Genomic DNA, 13,255 nt, shown 5'->3' on the forward strand with positions numbered 1-13,255 from the left:
CTATAGTAAATTAGCGGAGCGGAGCTTTCCTGAGTCATTCTGGGGCTGAGCTGCTGCCTCCTCGTTACCTGCATGTGTAAGCGTGCAGGCGAGGCCGCGCACACGCGTGTTTCCCAGCGCCTTTATCACGCTGCTCCCGGTGGAGCCCGCCACCCTCAAGGTGCGGGGTGGGAGGAGGGGGACAGCCGGTACCGATCAGCCCCCCCCCCCCTGCCCCGCACCCCCGGCCCGCGGGGGGCTGCAGCGCTCCCGGACCCCTCCTGCCGCCCTCAGCGCATTATCTCGAAGTGCATTTAACCATCAATACGGTGCGAGGGGAAAATTGTCTGTCACTTTAATCCGTGCCCGAGGGGCTGGGAAATAAAAAGGGAGAGAGGAGAAGGAGGGAGCGAGCAAGGGAAAGGCCTTAAAGAGCCCCAAATCCGCTCAGGAGCTGTGGGAATGCGGGGCAAAGCTCCGAGCCCCTCGGCCCAGCACCGAGCACCGCGCAGGTGCAGCCGGTTTGGGGAAGGAGCCGCTCGACGCCCTTGCTCCGCGGTGCGGGAGGGTGCGGGATCCCCCCGCTGCGGGAAAGGGAAATTCCCTCCCCGGTGACTCTGCGTCTATAGGGGCGGTGGGAGAAGGGAAGAGCGAGGGGGGACCCTGCAGCCCCCCCTCCCGTGCACGGGGAGAGGCCGCCTCCCCCCCGCTCCGTTAAAGCGATTGAGATTTCCAGGTTTCCTTCCCCTCCCTTGGGAAGCCGCATCCCGAGCCTGAGCCAAACCCGGGGGACGGAACCCGGACTTTTCCTGTTTAGCTCCCGCACACGGGGTGAGGGGTGTTTTTTGCGTGTGTGCGCTTCCCCCCCATCCCTGTTTCTGTGTGCCCGTGTGCGTGGACGGGCGCAAACTCGCAGAGAAAGGAAATTTTAGAGTAACAAGTCCAGGCTTTCTTGTGCAGTTATTTTAAGGGCTTTGTTCGGTGCCTGAAGGGGGATGCGCCCATTTGTTCGGGAGGGGATTCATCACATGCCCCTTTCATGTGAACCAGAGGTTAACAACCTAATGAGCACTTGGGGAAGAGATGAAGCGTGTAAAGAGCCCGATTTTCCCAAATCCTGGGCTGCTGGCTCGGGGATCTGCTACTCTAACCTCTGCCGGGTTAATGGTCCCAGCGCTTCCAGCGGGGCGGCCCCGGGACGCGGCCGGGTCCAGCGGCCCGACAGCCCCTTCCCAATGCCCCACCGGGGAGCCGGGGGAGGGGGGACGGGGACCGGCCCCACCGCTACATATGTTGGGTCAAGTCTCCCCATTGTGAGCGTGTAAAAAGGTGTAAAAACTCAATCATCTGTAGCTTGTTTTATGTTGTTTTTTTTTTTTTTTAAGGGAGGGCTTACCCCTGGATTTGTTGCATAATGGATTGTTAAAAAAGTGGAGGGCTGAATTAAAACTGTTCCCTAGTCACTTTTAATTAGACCGCTCTATTTAATTAGCAAAGTTGAAACATGCAATTAAAATTAGCTCAGTTTAGCACATATTAAAGGAAATGGGGGAACGCGGCTCCGGTTCGTATTAAAGCGAGTCGGAGGGGAAATGGCGGAGAAGCCTGAGTCGAAGCGAAATGACTCTGTGGAGGTAATTCAGCGACCGGCCATCTGCTGGGGGACCCGCCGCCCTCCCCTTAATTACGAACCGGCTCCTAATGTCTCTGCAATGACCGTGCCCCCGACGCCGAGGCGGCCGGTGCCGCTGGACGGGGCAGAGCACTTCGAGGGGCTGCGTGTGTGTGTTGATGTCTATGTTTATGACCCGGTGTTTTCCCGAGGCCCGGTGCTGTGCCTGGGGTTGGGATTGGGGTTGGGGTCGGGCAGCCCCGGTCCCAGCCGTACCCTCGGTGCAGAGCCGGGCTACTCCTTGTCCCGCGGCCGCTGCAGGGAGAAGTGGAAGGAGCCCACGTAGGAACACGTGGAGCCCCGATTTCCCCTTATTTCCTTCCACAAATCCCTGTTCCCGGTCTCTTTTTCCTCCCCCACTGGGAGCCTGGAAAGCGAGTTAATAATGTTTCAAATACTTGAGGAGTCCGGGCTAACGGGAGCCCCGTCTGCCTCTCCCCGCTCCGGGATCCGAAAGGGTTGCCTGGACTGGGAGGAATATGCCTTTTTCTTGGTGGTGGTGGTGGTGGTGGGGAAGGGTAATTTTCATTCTTGTAATATTGGTTTGGGGATAATTACTTTTAATGTCAAAAAGATTTAGTTTAATATCATCTCTATTAGGCTGCTGGGCGGATAATTAAAAGTGAAGATGATAGCAGCAGGGAAACAGATGGCATTTGCTTACTTTGATTCAGTAGGTAAATAATGAAAAAGTCAATGGCAAACCCCCTAGAACAATTGAAACCTTAAAGAGCACTAACATTAGCAGGTACTTACAAACTGTCTTCCGCTAAGAACGAGATGAAAATACACTAATCAAGAACTATATTTCCCTGGGATGCTCCCGGGTGCTGCGTGTCTGCCTTCCCCAGCCTGACAGCCAATGGACGGGCTCTTTTTAATTAAGATTTTACTACTGTAATTGGGGGAAGATGAGGCAGCACCGGTGCATGCGGCCCCCTCAAACTTTTGCACGGGAGCTGAGATGCATTGCAAGCCTTTAGGGGAAGCGGTGGGAGTGAGGAGAGGAATAAACACCGGGGAGATCGGGGCTTCTTCAATATAAATATATAATAGCCCCCGTCCGGTGCGTTACCGGCTCACCCAGATGTGAGCATCGGCTCCGCGCCTTGCCGGAGGCTGCCACAGCCGAGCACGTCGCGGGATAATTAAGCACCAACCGGGGCACCGCGCAACGAAACGCGCCGTTTCTCCCCCGTTCCCGCAGCGTAGCGACGCCGCTTCCAAACCGGCTGCGCGAACCGGGCCGGCGCCCCGGGATCCCTGACCTGAACCCCCCCATCCCACCGGGGCTCCGCGCCCTGCCCTGGCAGCGCCTCCGCCGCTGGGATTCTCTCGCCACCGGCCCTGGGGCCCGGTCCCAAACCGGGGTCGCTCCCCCGGCGCCCGGCGAGCCCCTGCGGAGGGATGCAAAGAGCCGGGGCCGGCAGCTGGTCCCCGCCGCGGTCTGACGGCGGCGGATGAGGCTCCCCCAGCCCAGCCGGGAGCGGGACGAGTCTTGGGGGTTTTAGAGCAGTTAGTGTCTCTTTTCCCTTGTAACCTGGTAGGGTCCCTCTCCGGGTGCACAGCACACCCGCCTTTGCAGCTGGAGAGCGGCTACTCCGGGGGTGCCTAAAGCAAACACCCTCCCTCCCAAAAAGACACCAGAGCGGGGATGTACATGCAGATTTTATCGCGCTTCGCCAAACAGAAATGAATTGCAGCAGAGAGAAGGGGGGGGGGGGGGGGGGAAGAGGGGACAGAAAGAGCAACCTCCCCGCTGCACCCCGTCCATCCTCGGGCCCAGGCGGGGGGACGTCTATCAAGCCACGGCGAGCCCGGGCCGCAGCTCTGGTCTCCGGGATAACTCGCAGGCAGTTGGGTTTTGTTTGAATGGAAAGATGTGAAATGTGCGCCCTGTTTGTCTTGGTTCACGGTGGAAGCTTCCAAAGGAAAATAAGGGCGGGAGAAAAATTGTTTTTATCGTTTTATTAGACCAGTGCAAAGAGAGGCTCCGGGCTCGGGGTTCTCCAGTTCTAAACGCACTTTGTCAGAGACCGGAGTCCAAAAAAATAGTTGGATCCCGTTTGAAAGTGCCCCTTCAGCGACCGGAGGTGGGGAGAGGCAAGAGAATGGTCTGGTTTTGCTCGGAGGATTGAGCCGAGCCAGGAGCGGAGCCCTCGGCTCTGGGGCCGGGCTGACCCCAGCGAAGAGCGGCCCCTGCCCGGGAGCGGCAGCTTCGTCTGCAGCCCCTTCCCGACGCCCATCCGCCTGCGTCGGGGCGGCAGCCTGCTCCTGTGGGGACAGCGGGTGGGAAAAGTCTACACGCTCGGCATATAGCGGGGGAGCTTTCGACAAATGTCTTTGGTATGGGCTGATACCTGGCGCTGCCTTACATATTCTTGCAATAAACATTTAACTTATTCTTTATTAGTAACCCCGAATATTTCGATGTCTGTCTGTTGTATTTTAAAAGCAGTTCGTGGTTGAGTGTTTGAGTGGGGGGTGTCTGTAGTGCCGATTTGGGATGAACATGAGAAGGAGGGACCAGGTCTCTTACGCGCTCCGCACCAGGACGCGGTGCCCAACTCTTCCGACGGTCACTGGGGGATGCGCGGCGGGAGGCTGCGGAAACTGTGAGTAACGCCTCTGGATGCGGACCTAGAGACACTACACATTGCGCGTCCAACTTCTACACCGCCCTGTGCAGTGTCACTGAAGGCATGAGGCTCTGAACGCAAACCACCGCTTTTCACTGGCAGGTTAATAACCCACTGTTTGGTTTTATTGTTTTATTTATTAGTTTTTTTTAATTTTCTTTTTCCATGGTTGTTTCCAAAATAAATCGTTTAAACCCGCCATAACGGGCAAGGATAACCCAGCCCTGCAATTTAAATCAAAGCTGAAAGAAAAGGGGAAACCAGTGTAGCCCGTGTCCTGCGTTGTGGCTGATGGCAGGTTGCCTCGGCGGGGAAAGGGAAAGGTCTTCGCAGGAAAAACCCACCCGAAACCCAAACATAAGTGCAGGAAGAAGGGAGACAACATTTTCTCCATGGTAAACTCACGTAAAGCAACAATTTAAATGTTTCTTATTCAGTCCTATCGAGTCCTACAAATTCCCGGTTAAATCAGATGATCTGAGTAATTCTCCCCGGAGAGTAAAATGAGTGGTTGGGAATAAAATTAAATGGGATATATTTTGACTTCGCGGCTTTATTAAATAAAGGTGTTCTAGCACCTAAACCACGAGGAGTGGGTGGCAGCTGCACACACGGAAACTCGGTTGGGAAAGCGTTCTTTTGATTTAAAAAAACAACCAACCAACCAACCAACCAAACAGAGAGGAGGAACGGAGAGCTATAGAAATATGGGGAAGTTTGGGGGCTCTGCACTTGTGCTTGTCGCAGCCAAAGGGGACAAAAGGGAAGGGGCAGCGTAGCAGCCGCGAGTGCCGCTTGTCCTCCTCGGTCCTGCGCCGTTCCCAGCCACGGGATGGGGGTAACACAGGCCCGGGGCGCTCGGGGCCCTGCCGGGGGGCAGCGCATGGGGAGCAGGTCTGGTAGCGGGGTGCTGGAAGGGAGGAGGGTCCGGCCCCGGGCAGCGGCAGGCGGGGAAGGACTGACGGACACACAAAGACCTTTAAAGAGCGCTGCGGAGGATGGAGATCCCTCGTGGGAAGGAGAGGGGAGAGCCCGCGGAGAGCGGGCGGCGTTGTTTCCCGCCGGGGCTGCCGAAGCTCTGCCTCCTCCCGTTACCAGCGGGGGTGACGTCAAACCCGGGCCGTTAACGCTAAAACAAAAGCTTCGGGGTTAATATACAGTTACCAGCCCCACGGCCTCCTCCTCCCTCTCCAGCACCCGTCCCTATTGTCCCCGCGGGGAAGGCGCCTGTTGAACGCGGATCACGCACAAGGGATGGAGGGAAGGAGAGAGAGCGGACTTGGCGGGGTGCGCGGCCCGGGGATCACACTCACCTCGGGGGTCCCCCGCGGCGCTTCACCTGCGGCTGTGGGGTGGGGGAAAGAGAAGGAAAAAGGGGGGGAGTGAGGGAGATGGAAGGAAAGAATGAAGGAAGGAAGAGGGAAGGAAAGAGGAAGGAGAGATACATCGTTACATCGCGTTATAAACCAAAACCTTGCGGGGACACCATGAAGTGAATTGCCACCTTTCACAGCGCATCGCCCCCACCCTTTTGACAAGCGACACCCACAAAACCAAACTAAACCCGAAACGAACATCCCCCCCTCCCCCCCCAACACCCCCCAACCCCACGTAACCCCCGTCGGAAGCGCGGCTTCCACTGGGTTCTTAGGAGGAGCGAGGCAACGCGCACCCAAAGCAGAGCCAAGCTCTGGGGGCCGCGGGAGGGCGGGACGGGTGCGTGGGGTGGTGGTGGTGAGTGGGGGGGGGGGTGTATTTTGGCGGGCGCAGGCACGCGCGCCCCGCGCACACACGAGCGCGCGCACACACCCGCGGGTCCCGCCCGGTCCCGACGGTCGCGGAGCGTTCGGGCAGGAGCCGTTCCGGCCAATCAGCGCGGCGCTTCCCGCCCCTGGCCAATAGCAGGCGCCACATTGTTGTCAAACGTTGCCTAATGGCAACGCGGGGCGCAACAATAGCGCGAGTGGCTGCGGCGCGCTCTGCCTGCAGCTCCGGCCGCGCGGGCCGCACGCGACAGGCGGCAGCAGCACCAGCACCACCGTCACCACCACCACCAGCACCATCACCAGCACCATCACCAGCACCATCACCAGCACCAGCAGAAGCAGCGTGTCCCGGGGGGCGCCGGGCCCTGCCGTCGGTTCTGCCCCCTCCAACTGCACCGCCGCCGGTCTCCTGCTCGGGGCTCGCCGCGGCGGGTGAGCCCAGCCCAGGCGGGACTGGGGTGCTCCGGGGTGTCCGCCCGGCTGCGGCGCTGCTGGCAGGGAGCCGGGGTGATCTCGGTTAATTTTCTTTAGGAAAAAATTAATTCTCTTCCTGGATTTTAGCCTCCGCGGCTCGTGGAGAGGGATCCTGCCGCTGAAGGTGCTGGACTGGTCTTTGAAGGGACGCTTTTGGCCTATGACTGTAGTTACTAGGGGGAAAGGGGAGCTGAGTTTAGGGACCAGCGCGGGTGAACTCGGGTTCCCACCGGCGACCCCGCGGGCGCGGACGGTGGAGCTCGGCTTTGAGCCCGGCGCGATGGACTTGGCGCTGCCCGGCCAGATGCGCATGGAGAGCACGGAAGCGCGAGAGATCTAAGTTTGATTGGATTTTCTTGTCTTAGATTTCACTTTTCGGGTGTGTGTGTGGGGGGGAGGGCTCAGGGGGGTTCTCGCCGGTCTCCTCCTCACTTGAGCCCCACTCCAGTGTGCGGGGGGGCCGGGTCGGCGAGCTGGTAGGCACTGGGGTTTGCATGCCAGCCGTCGGTTCTCCGCGTGCCCCCCACCCGTGATTGCGCCGGGAGCCTCCTCTCGTGTCCGGGCGCGGGATCTCCGCGGGGTTCCCCCCCACCCCGCGTTGCTCCGTGGGAGACCCGTGAGGGGGGGTCGCTGTTTCGGGGCGGGCTCGCCGCGATGGAGCTGCGGTCGGAGCTGCCCAGCGTGCCCGCCGCTCCCCCTCCGGTGCCCCCCAGCTCGGTGGCGGCGGCGGCCGCAGCGGCGGCTGCCACGCTGCCCGTGAGCGTAGCCGGGAGCTTACTGCGGGCTCCGCCGCTGCTGCTGCGGGCGGCAGAGAAGTACCCGCGGACGCCCAAGTGCGCCCGTTGCCGCAACCACGGCGTGGTGTCCGCGCTGAAGGGGCACAAGCGGTACTGCCGGTGGAAGGACTGCATGTGCGCCAAGTGCACGCTCATCGCCGAGCGGCAGCGCGTCATGGCGGCTCAGGTGGCGCTGCGCCGGCAGCAGGCGCAGGAGGAGAACGAGGCGAGGGAGCTGCAGCTGCTCTACGGCACCGCCGAGGGCCTGGCGCTGGCGGCCGCCAACGGCATCATCCCGCCCCGGCCCGCGTACGAGGTCTTCGGCTCCGTCTGCGCCGGCGGCGGCGGCGAGGGAGGCGCCGGCGCCTCAGGTAAGACCGCGCCCTCAGGGGCGACCGGTGGGATGTGGGGAAGGGAGCGGCAGAGGCGGTAGCGGGGACCGGGGAGGTGTCCCGGCGGGTGGGCCCCACCGCCAGCCGGGGCAGCCGCAGTGACGCTCTCTTTCTCCTTCTCCTCCCGCCCCGCAGAGTCCAAGATGCAGAAGTTTGAGCTGTTCCCCAAGACGCTGCTGCCGAGCCGCGCCGTGACCCCGCAGCAGGCGGGCGGGAAGCCCCTCTCCCCGGACGGCGAGTCCGTGCCCGGCACCTCCTCCCCGGAAGCTCGGCACGGCTCGGGCTCGGAGAACGGGGACGGCGAGTCCTTCCTGAGCTCGCCCGTCTCCAAGGGCCCGAAGGAGGGGGAGGAGAGCCCGGGCTCCATCAGCCCACTGGGCTCGGACTCGGGCTCGGAGGCGGACAAGGACGAGCAGGACCCGTCGCCCTCGGCAGGCGGCCGGCAGCGGACTCCCATCGACATCCTGACGCGCGTCTTCCCGGCGCACAAGCGCAGCGTTCTGGAGCTGGTGCTGCAAGGCTGCGGCGGGGACGTGGTCCAGGCCATCGAGCAGATCCTCAACAACCGCGGCCCGGAGAAGGGCCCCGAGGAGGGCTGGGCCCGGGACGGCTCCTTGCAAGGCCTTCCGCCTACCCCTGCAGCGGCCGCCGGCCACCACCGGCCCTTGATAGCCGGCGCCATGGCCCCCGCCATCGGCACGCTGGGCAGCCGCTCCGCCTTCTCCCCCCTGCAGCCCAACGCCACGCACTTCGGGGCCGAGGCCGGCGGCTACCCGTTGGGCACCCACCTGGGACTCAACCCGCTGCGCCTCGCCTACTCGGCGCACAGCCGGGGACTGGCCTTCATGACCCCTTACTCCACGGCAGGGCTGATGCCTACCCTCGGGTTCCGGCCGCCCGTGGACTACGCCTTCAGCGACCTCATGCGGGACCGCTCCGCCGTGCACAAGGAGCAGGTCTACTCCGGCGGGCTCTACGGGCCCATGGTCAACAACACCCCCGAGAAGCAATAGCGAGGGGCAGCTCCCCAAAGCCCAGCTGTGTAGAAGTAGCTAGGTAGGCACAGGAGGGACGGGCACGGGTGACTTTCTGCCCCCTCTTCCCCCCCCCCCTACAGGCGATGGTGGCGTGCAGAGCCCGGCGCGGACAGACGTAGGTGTTAAATCGGTGATAAAGGTGCACTTTCATTGTCCAGACATGAGTCACTCTTTGTTGCTTATGGCCATAAGCATGGATATCCTTGGTGCGTCGTGGGGTGTGCACGCACACACACGCTACACACACACTACACACTCTTCCCCCCACACATACATATATATATGTATACTAGCAAGTGTATAATGTTATAAAATGGAAATCTAAGTTATTAATGTAACTCGTAGGTGAACTTGGTATTAACGTTAAGCTAAAGGTTAGACAGCGCATTGTAATACTTACCAGGCATATAGATTAAACATATTGTCAAATTGAAAGCCTTTTCCTTTTCCCACCCCCCACCCCCAAATGTTACGATCTGTATATAACATTGGAAAGTAGATATATTTGTAACTGTCCGTAGGACCCCGGCGCCAATGGTGTATGACGGTTTAATAAGCCTCCTTCATTTGTGATCTGCAAGGAAATTGCTTTCTTGTTCCAATGTAGCAAACTTCTTGCTGTTTCTAACAGGTAATTCTGTGTTCCCATTTCATAGAAATAAATGTTATTTTCTATTAAAAAAAAAAAAAGGTCTTATAAATGGCAAGTGATATTTTACCAGATGATGGAAGTGTGCTTTGGGAAATTCACTTGACGAGGACAGTCAATATTTAAAGAAGTTTATGCAATTAGTACATATATGTTTACTACATTTTTATCATGGTCAAACCAGATATCCTTCGGGAAATTTATAAATAAAAACAAACCTACAAACCAGAGCAATTTCCTTACGAACTGAAATTGTCACATACATTTATTGCTGGTTCTGGTCTTTTTATTTATGGTGGGAGGAAAAAATATCAATATCAGAGGGGTGAAAATTTAACGATTTTTTTTTTCCCTTTGGTATCACACTGATTTTTTTGTTATATTTAGGAAACGTGGCATTATCGCATAGAGAAAAGCATGCTTAGAGCAAAAGCCTGCTGTGTAGCAACAGAGAGATCCTTTCCCCTCGTGTCTGAAACTTGAATGTGAGTTTTAATTGTTTCTATGTCAAGACAACCGAAGGGATATACAAATAATGATGGTTTTTCAGAACGCGTGTTTGCGACAGGCGCGAATGAGTTAAGACACCACAACCCCAGTGCTGGGTGGTGGTGGGGATACACACAGGAAATAACCCGCTGGTTTACTTCTGGACCTGTGCATCCTTCCAAATCTTTCCCCTCGGTTCAAGAGCAAAAGCTTCACGAGTGGGTTGTGGTTGTTTTTTTTTTTTTGTTGGTGTGTGTTTATTTCTATTTTATATTTTATTATTATTTTATTTCTATTTTTATTATTTTTTTGATTTATTGTTTGGGTTTTTTCATCCTTTTTTCCCCCTTCTCTCTCTCTCTTTTTTTTTTTGACAATGGTGCCCCCCTATTCTTCAAGACCAAAAAATCCGAAGGCCTTTCCTACCTCTATATATTTATCATACACTGGGGGTGCAGCGGCCGTGCTCCCCCTGCATCCAGCGATGCGATGCTCCCGAAAGCCGGGGCACGACTTTTACCAGTCCTGGGAGTTTTTGGCCCAAGAAAACTATTACTCACAAAGAACCAGTTAAGTGCATGGTTGAATTAAGACTGTAAAAACTCCTAAAGTTCGTTGGTATGGAAACCTAATCCCACGGAACCGCACCGTGGCACAGCTGGACTGTTTACTTTCTCACTTCAAATATAACTGTGTAAACATTGGCTGGGAGCTGACAGCACAGTTCCTACCAACTAGTCATTGGACTGGTGGCTCTGGGAGGGGACCGTCCCGCCGCAGCTATTGTGGGACCCCCCGGGTAAAATCAAAGGACAGGGGCAAGTAAAATGCAATTCTTCCTTCCCTCGGGCGATCGATCAAGCTGGATACAATTTGAAGATTTTTCTTAAATAATAATAATAAAAAGTAAATATTACAGATTCCACCTAGGTAAATACTTGTGACCCTGATCCGTCTTGGGAGCAGCCAAATCAATATCACAAGGGAAACTTTTAAAAGTCTCGTGTTCCAAGAGCGGGTGAAATTTAATATTACTACAATAAAACGGTTTAATAAAGAAGGACTTTAATAGTGAGCTAATTTGATTGAGTTTCCTAATTCCACTTTAATTGGAAAAGGAGTTGTCTGTTTGGTTATAAAGTGCCAGGGTTATGTTAGACTGGAAAAAAAAAGTGCACTTTGAGCATCTGAATAAACTTTTTTCCCCTTTTCCCCTTTTTTTTTCGGTTGGCAGCTGACTTTGTGCGGGATGGGTTTCCATATCTGGGATTATGAATGGGCTACAAAGAGCTGCTACTTAAAGAAATCAGGTCGCCACATTTCTCCCATTCTAGTACTGTTGAGAAGGGCTTAGGAGCTGTTGATTTAACTCAGCTCCCCTTTTAATTATAAAAGCCATTCCTGTGTAGTTAGGCGAGCAGGACAATTTATCAGAGTTGTTGCCGTGTCTTGGAGGTTGGCTTGAGCTCGGATTTATACAGCCGACAATGGGGATCACGACGATTAACTTTCATATGGATAGTTTAGGCTGCTAAATTGGCGGGAGGAGGAGGGGGTAAGAGAATCTGATACATTGTCCCTACTGAGGTAATTCCCGTAGATTAAAAGTGAAAACCCCCTTGGGTTTGGGGCTGCCTGGGAGAGGTTCTCACAACAGAAGCCTCTGGCACAACATGAAATATTCAGGTCCCTTTTAGAGTAAAATAAAATGCTGTCACTTGAATAAAATCCGCGGAGCTGACTATAAATTATTTGTGAAGCAGAGAGGCTGCGGTGAGCGCCAGAGAACTTCCCTCTTAATTAAATCTTAATCCGCGAGTCGCAGGCAGCGGCGGGGCTGCAGCCGCGGCGGCTGTACATACAGCGGGACACGTTCCGGCGCTGTATTAACAGCACTAGTGTTTAATATGAATCAGCCCTAATCCACGGCATAATAAAGATCAAATTAGACTAACCATTTAGTAGCGAAATGACATTCCTTCACCTAAAATGAACCTCTCTGAGCCCTGCTCGCTGCGAGACCGCCTCGGCAGCCCGGAGAGGAGAGCAGTGCCGGGGCCGGAAGGGGAGATGCAGAGGGTGATGTGTCCCTTTCGCCTTTACAGACCGGTTGTTTTATTTGTAAGACGAAGGGGGAAATCTCCGCCACCCCCGTTCCAATCAAGGGCCGCCTCTCCCCAAAACTGCTCTATGAGCTCCCCGCAAACCCGGCTCACTACCGGGGCCCCGGGGACAGAGGGTGTCGGAGCGGAGTGGCTCCTCTCCGGCTCTGCCTCCTTTCCGGCCCCGGCCCGGCCTGTTGCTCCACAGCTGCCCTGATGTGCGCCCCGCTGGCGGCACAGCCTCTCCGCCGGGGCCAGCCAGCGGCGGGGAAGGGCGGCGGTACCGCGGATACGGCGTCCTGGCCCTCAGGCCCTCCAGCGGGCCTTGCTCTGCTGGAGGCCGAGGAACGACACCCGATCCGCTGACCCGGGACGGCTCCGTGCCCCGCCACCGAGGCTGTCCCGGGACCTGATGCCGCGTTTCCCGGCCTTGAAACAGCCCCGCAGCCCCTGAGGGGCGGGGAAGGCCGGGCCGGCCCCGGTGCCCCTCATCGGGGCGGGGCGGCCTCTGGGCCGGTGCCTCCGTCCGTCCCACCCGCGGGCCGGGGCTGAGCAAACACCGCTGCCGCCGCTGCAGCCGGGCTCCCGGTGGCACCGCTCCGAGGAAAACGGCTTTTAGCCGTCCCACTGAGTAAACCACATCATCGTGATGCCCGGCGGCGGGTACGAGCCAGGGGGATCTCCGTCTCCCGGGGTCTTCTCGACAGTGGGAGAGCAGCTCAGGACAGAGAAGGGACATCTCTGGTGGTGCGGGCATCCTCCCCCCCATGCTGGCATTACGTCCCCATGGCAACCGCAGCAATCACTTCTACTCCCCGACAATAGGAAAGTATTTAATACATTTAAATGTGATTAAGCAGGTGGAACAAACCGAGGAGGAGCGGCTCCGCAGGACGAGCCGGCAACGCGCGGCCGCCGCTGACCGAGAACCTTCACACAGGGATCGGCGGTCGGCCTAGAGCTCAACAGATGGGGCAGAGTGGAGTAGTAGTTAGAACGGGAGAGGAACGGGCTTTTGAAAGGTTTTCCTTTGCTTTTAGTGTCAGTTAAGGGAGCGTGAGAATTCATTCCTTTTTCCACCTCCCGGGTTTCATATACATAATACTGAAAACCTTGTGCAAAAATTGGTTTCGCCTTGTTACCGGTCATTCCCACTTTCCCCTTTGCTTTCCTCTGCCTTAGCAAAAAACCAAACCAACAACAACAGTAAAAAAGTCTGGACCTAAAACAAAACCCAAACCAAACCACGCGCAAAATACCCCAGCCGTCTGCTGGGCTGA

At 56.9% G+C, this 13,255-nt stretch overlaps 1 protein-coding gene across 1 annotated transcript; it reads left to right on the forward strand.

Annotated features, from left to right (window-relative positions):
• The first annotated feature begins 6,927 nt into the window (after positions 1-6,927).
• DMRTA2 (DMRT like family A2) lies at positions 6,928-9,993 on the forward strand. Its single transcript, XM_061451273.1, has 2 exons — positions 6,928-7,677; positions 7,834-9,993. The coding sequence occupies exons 1-2, from the start codon at positions 7,185-7,187 to the stop codon at positions 8,709-8,711; spliced, it is 1,371 nt and encodes a 456-aa protein (XP_061307257.1). The 5' UTR covers positions 6,928-7,184; the 3' UTR covers positions 8,712-9,993.
• Positions 9,994-13,255: the final 3,262 nt, after the last annotated feature.

Source organism: Pezoporus flaviventris, unplaced genomic scaffold, assembly GCF_033815535.1.
Source record: "Pezoporus flaviventris isolate CSIRO_AGI_PZ_B2104156 unplaced genomic scaffold, CSIRO_AGI_Pfla_v1 ptg000013l, whole genome shotgun sequence".
Taxonomy (NCBI): domain Eukaryota; kingdom Metazoa; phylum Chordata; class Aves; order Psittaciformes; family Psittacidae; genus Pezoporus; species Pezoporus flaviventris.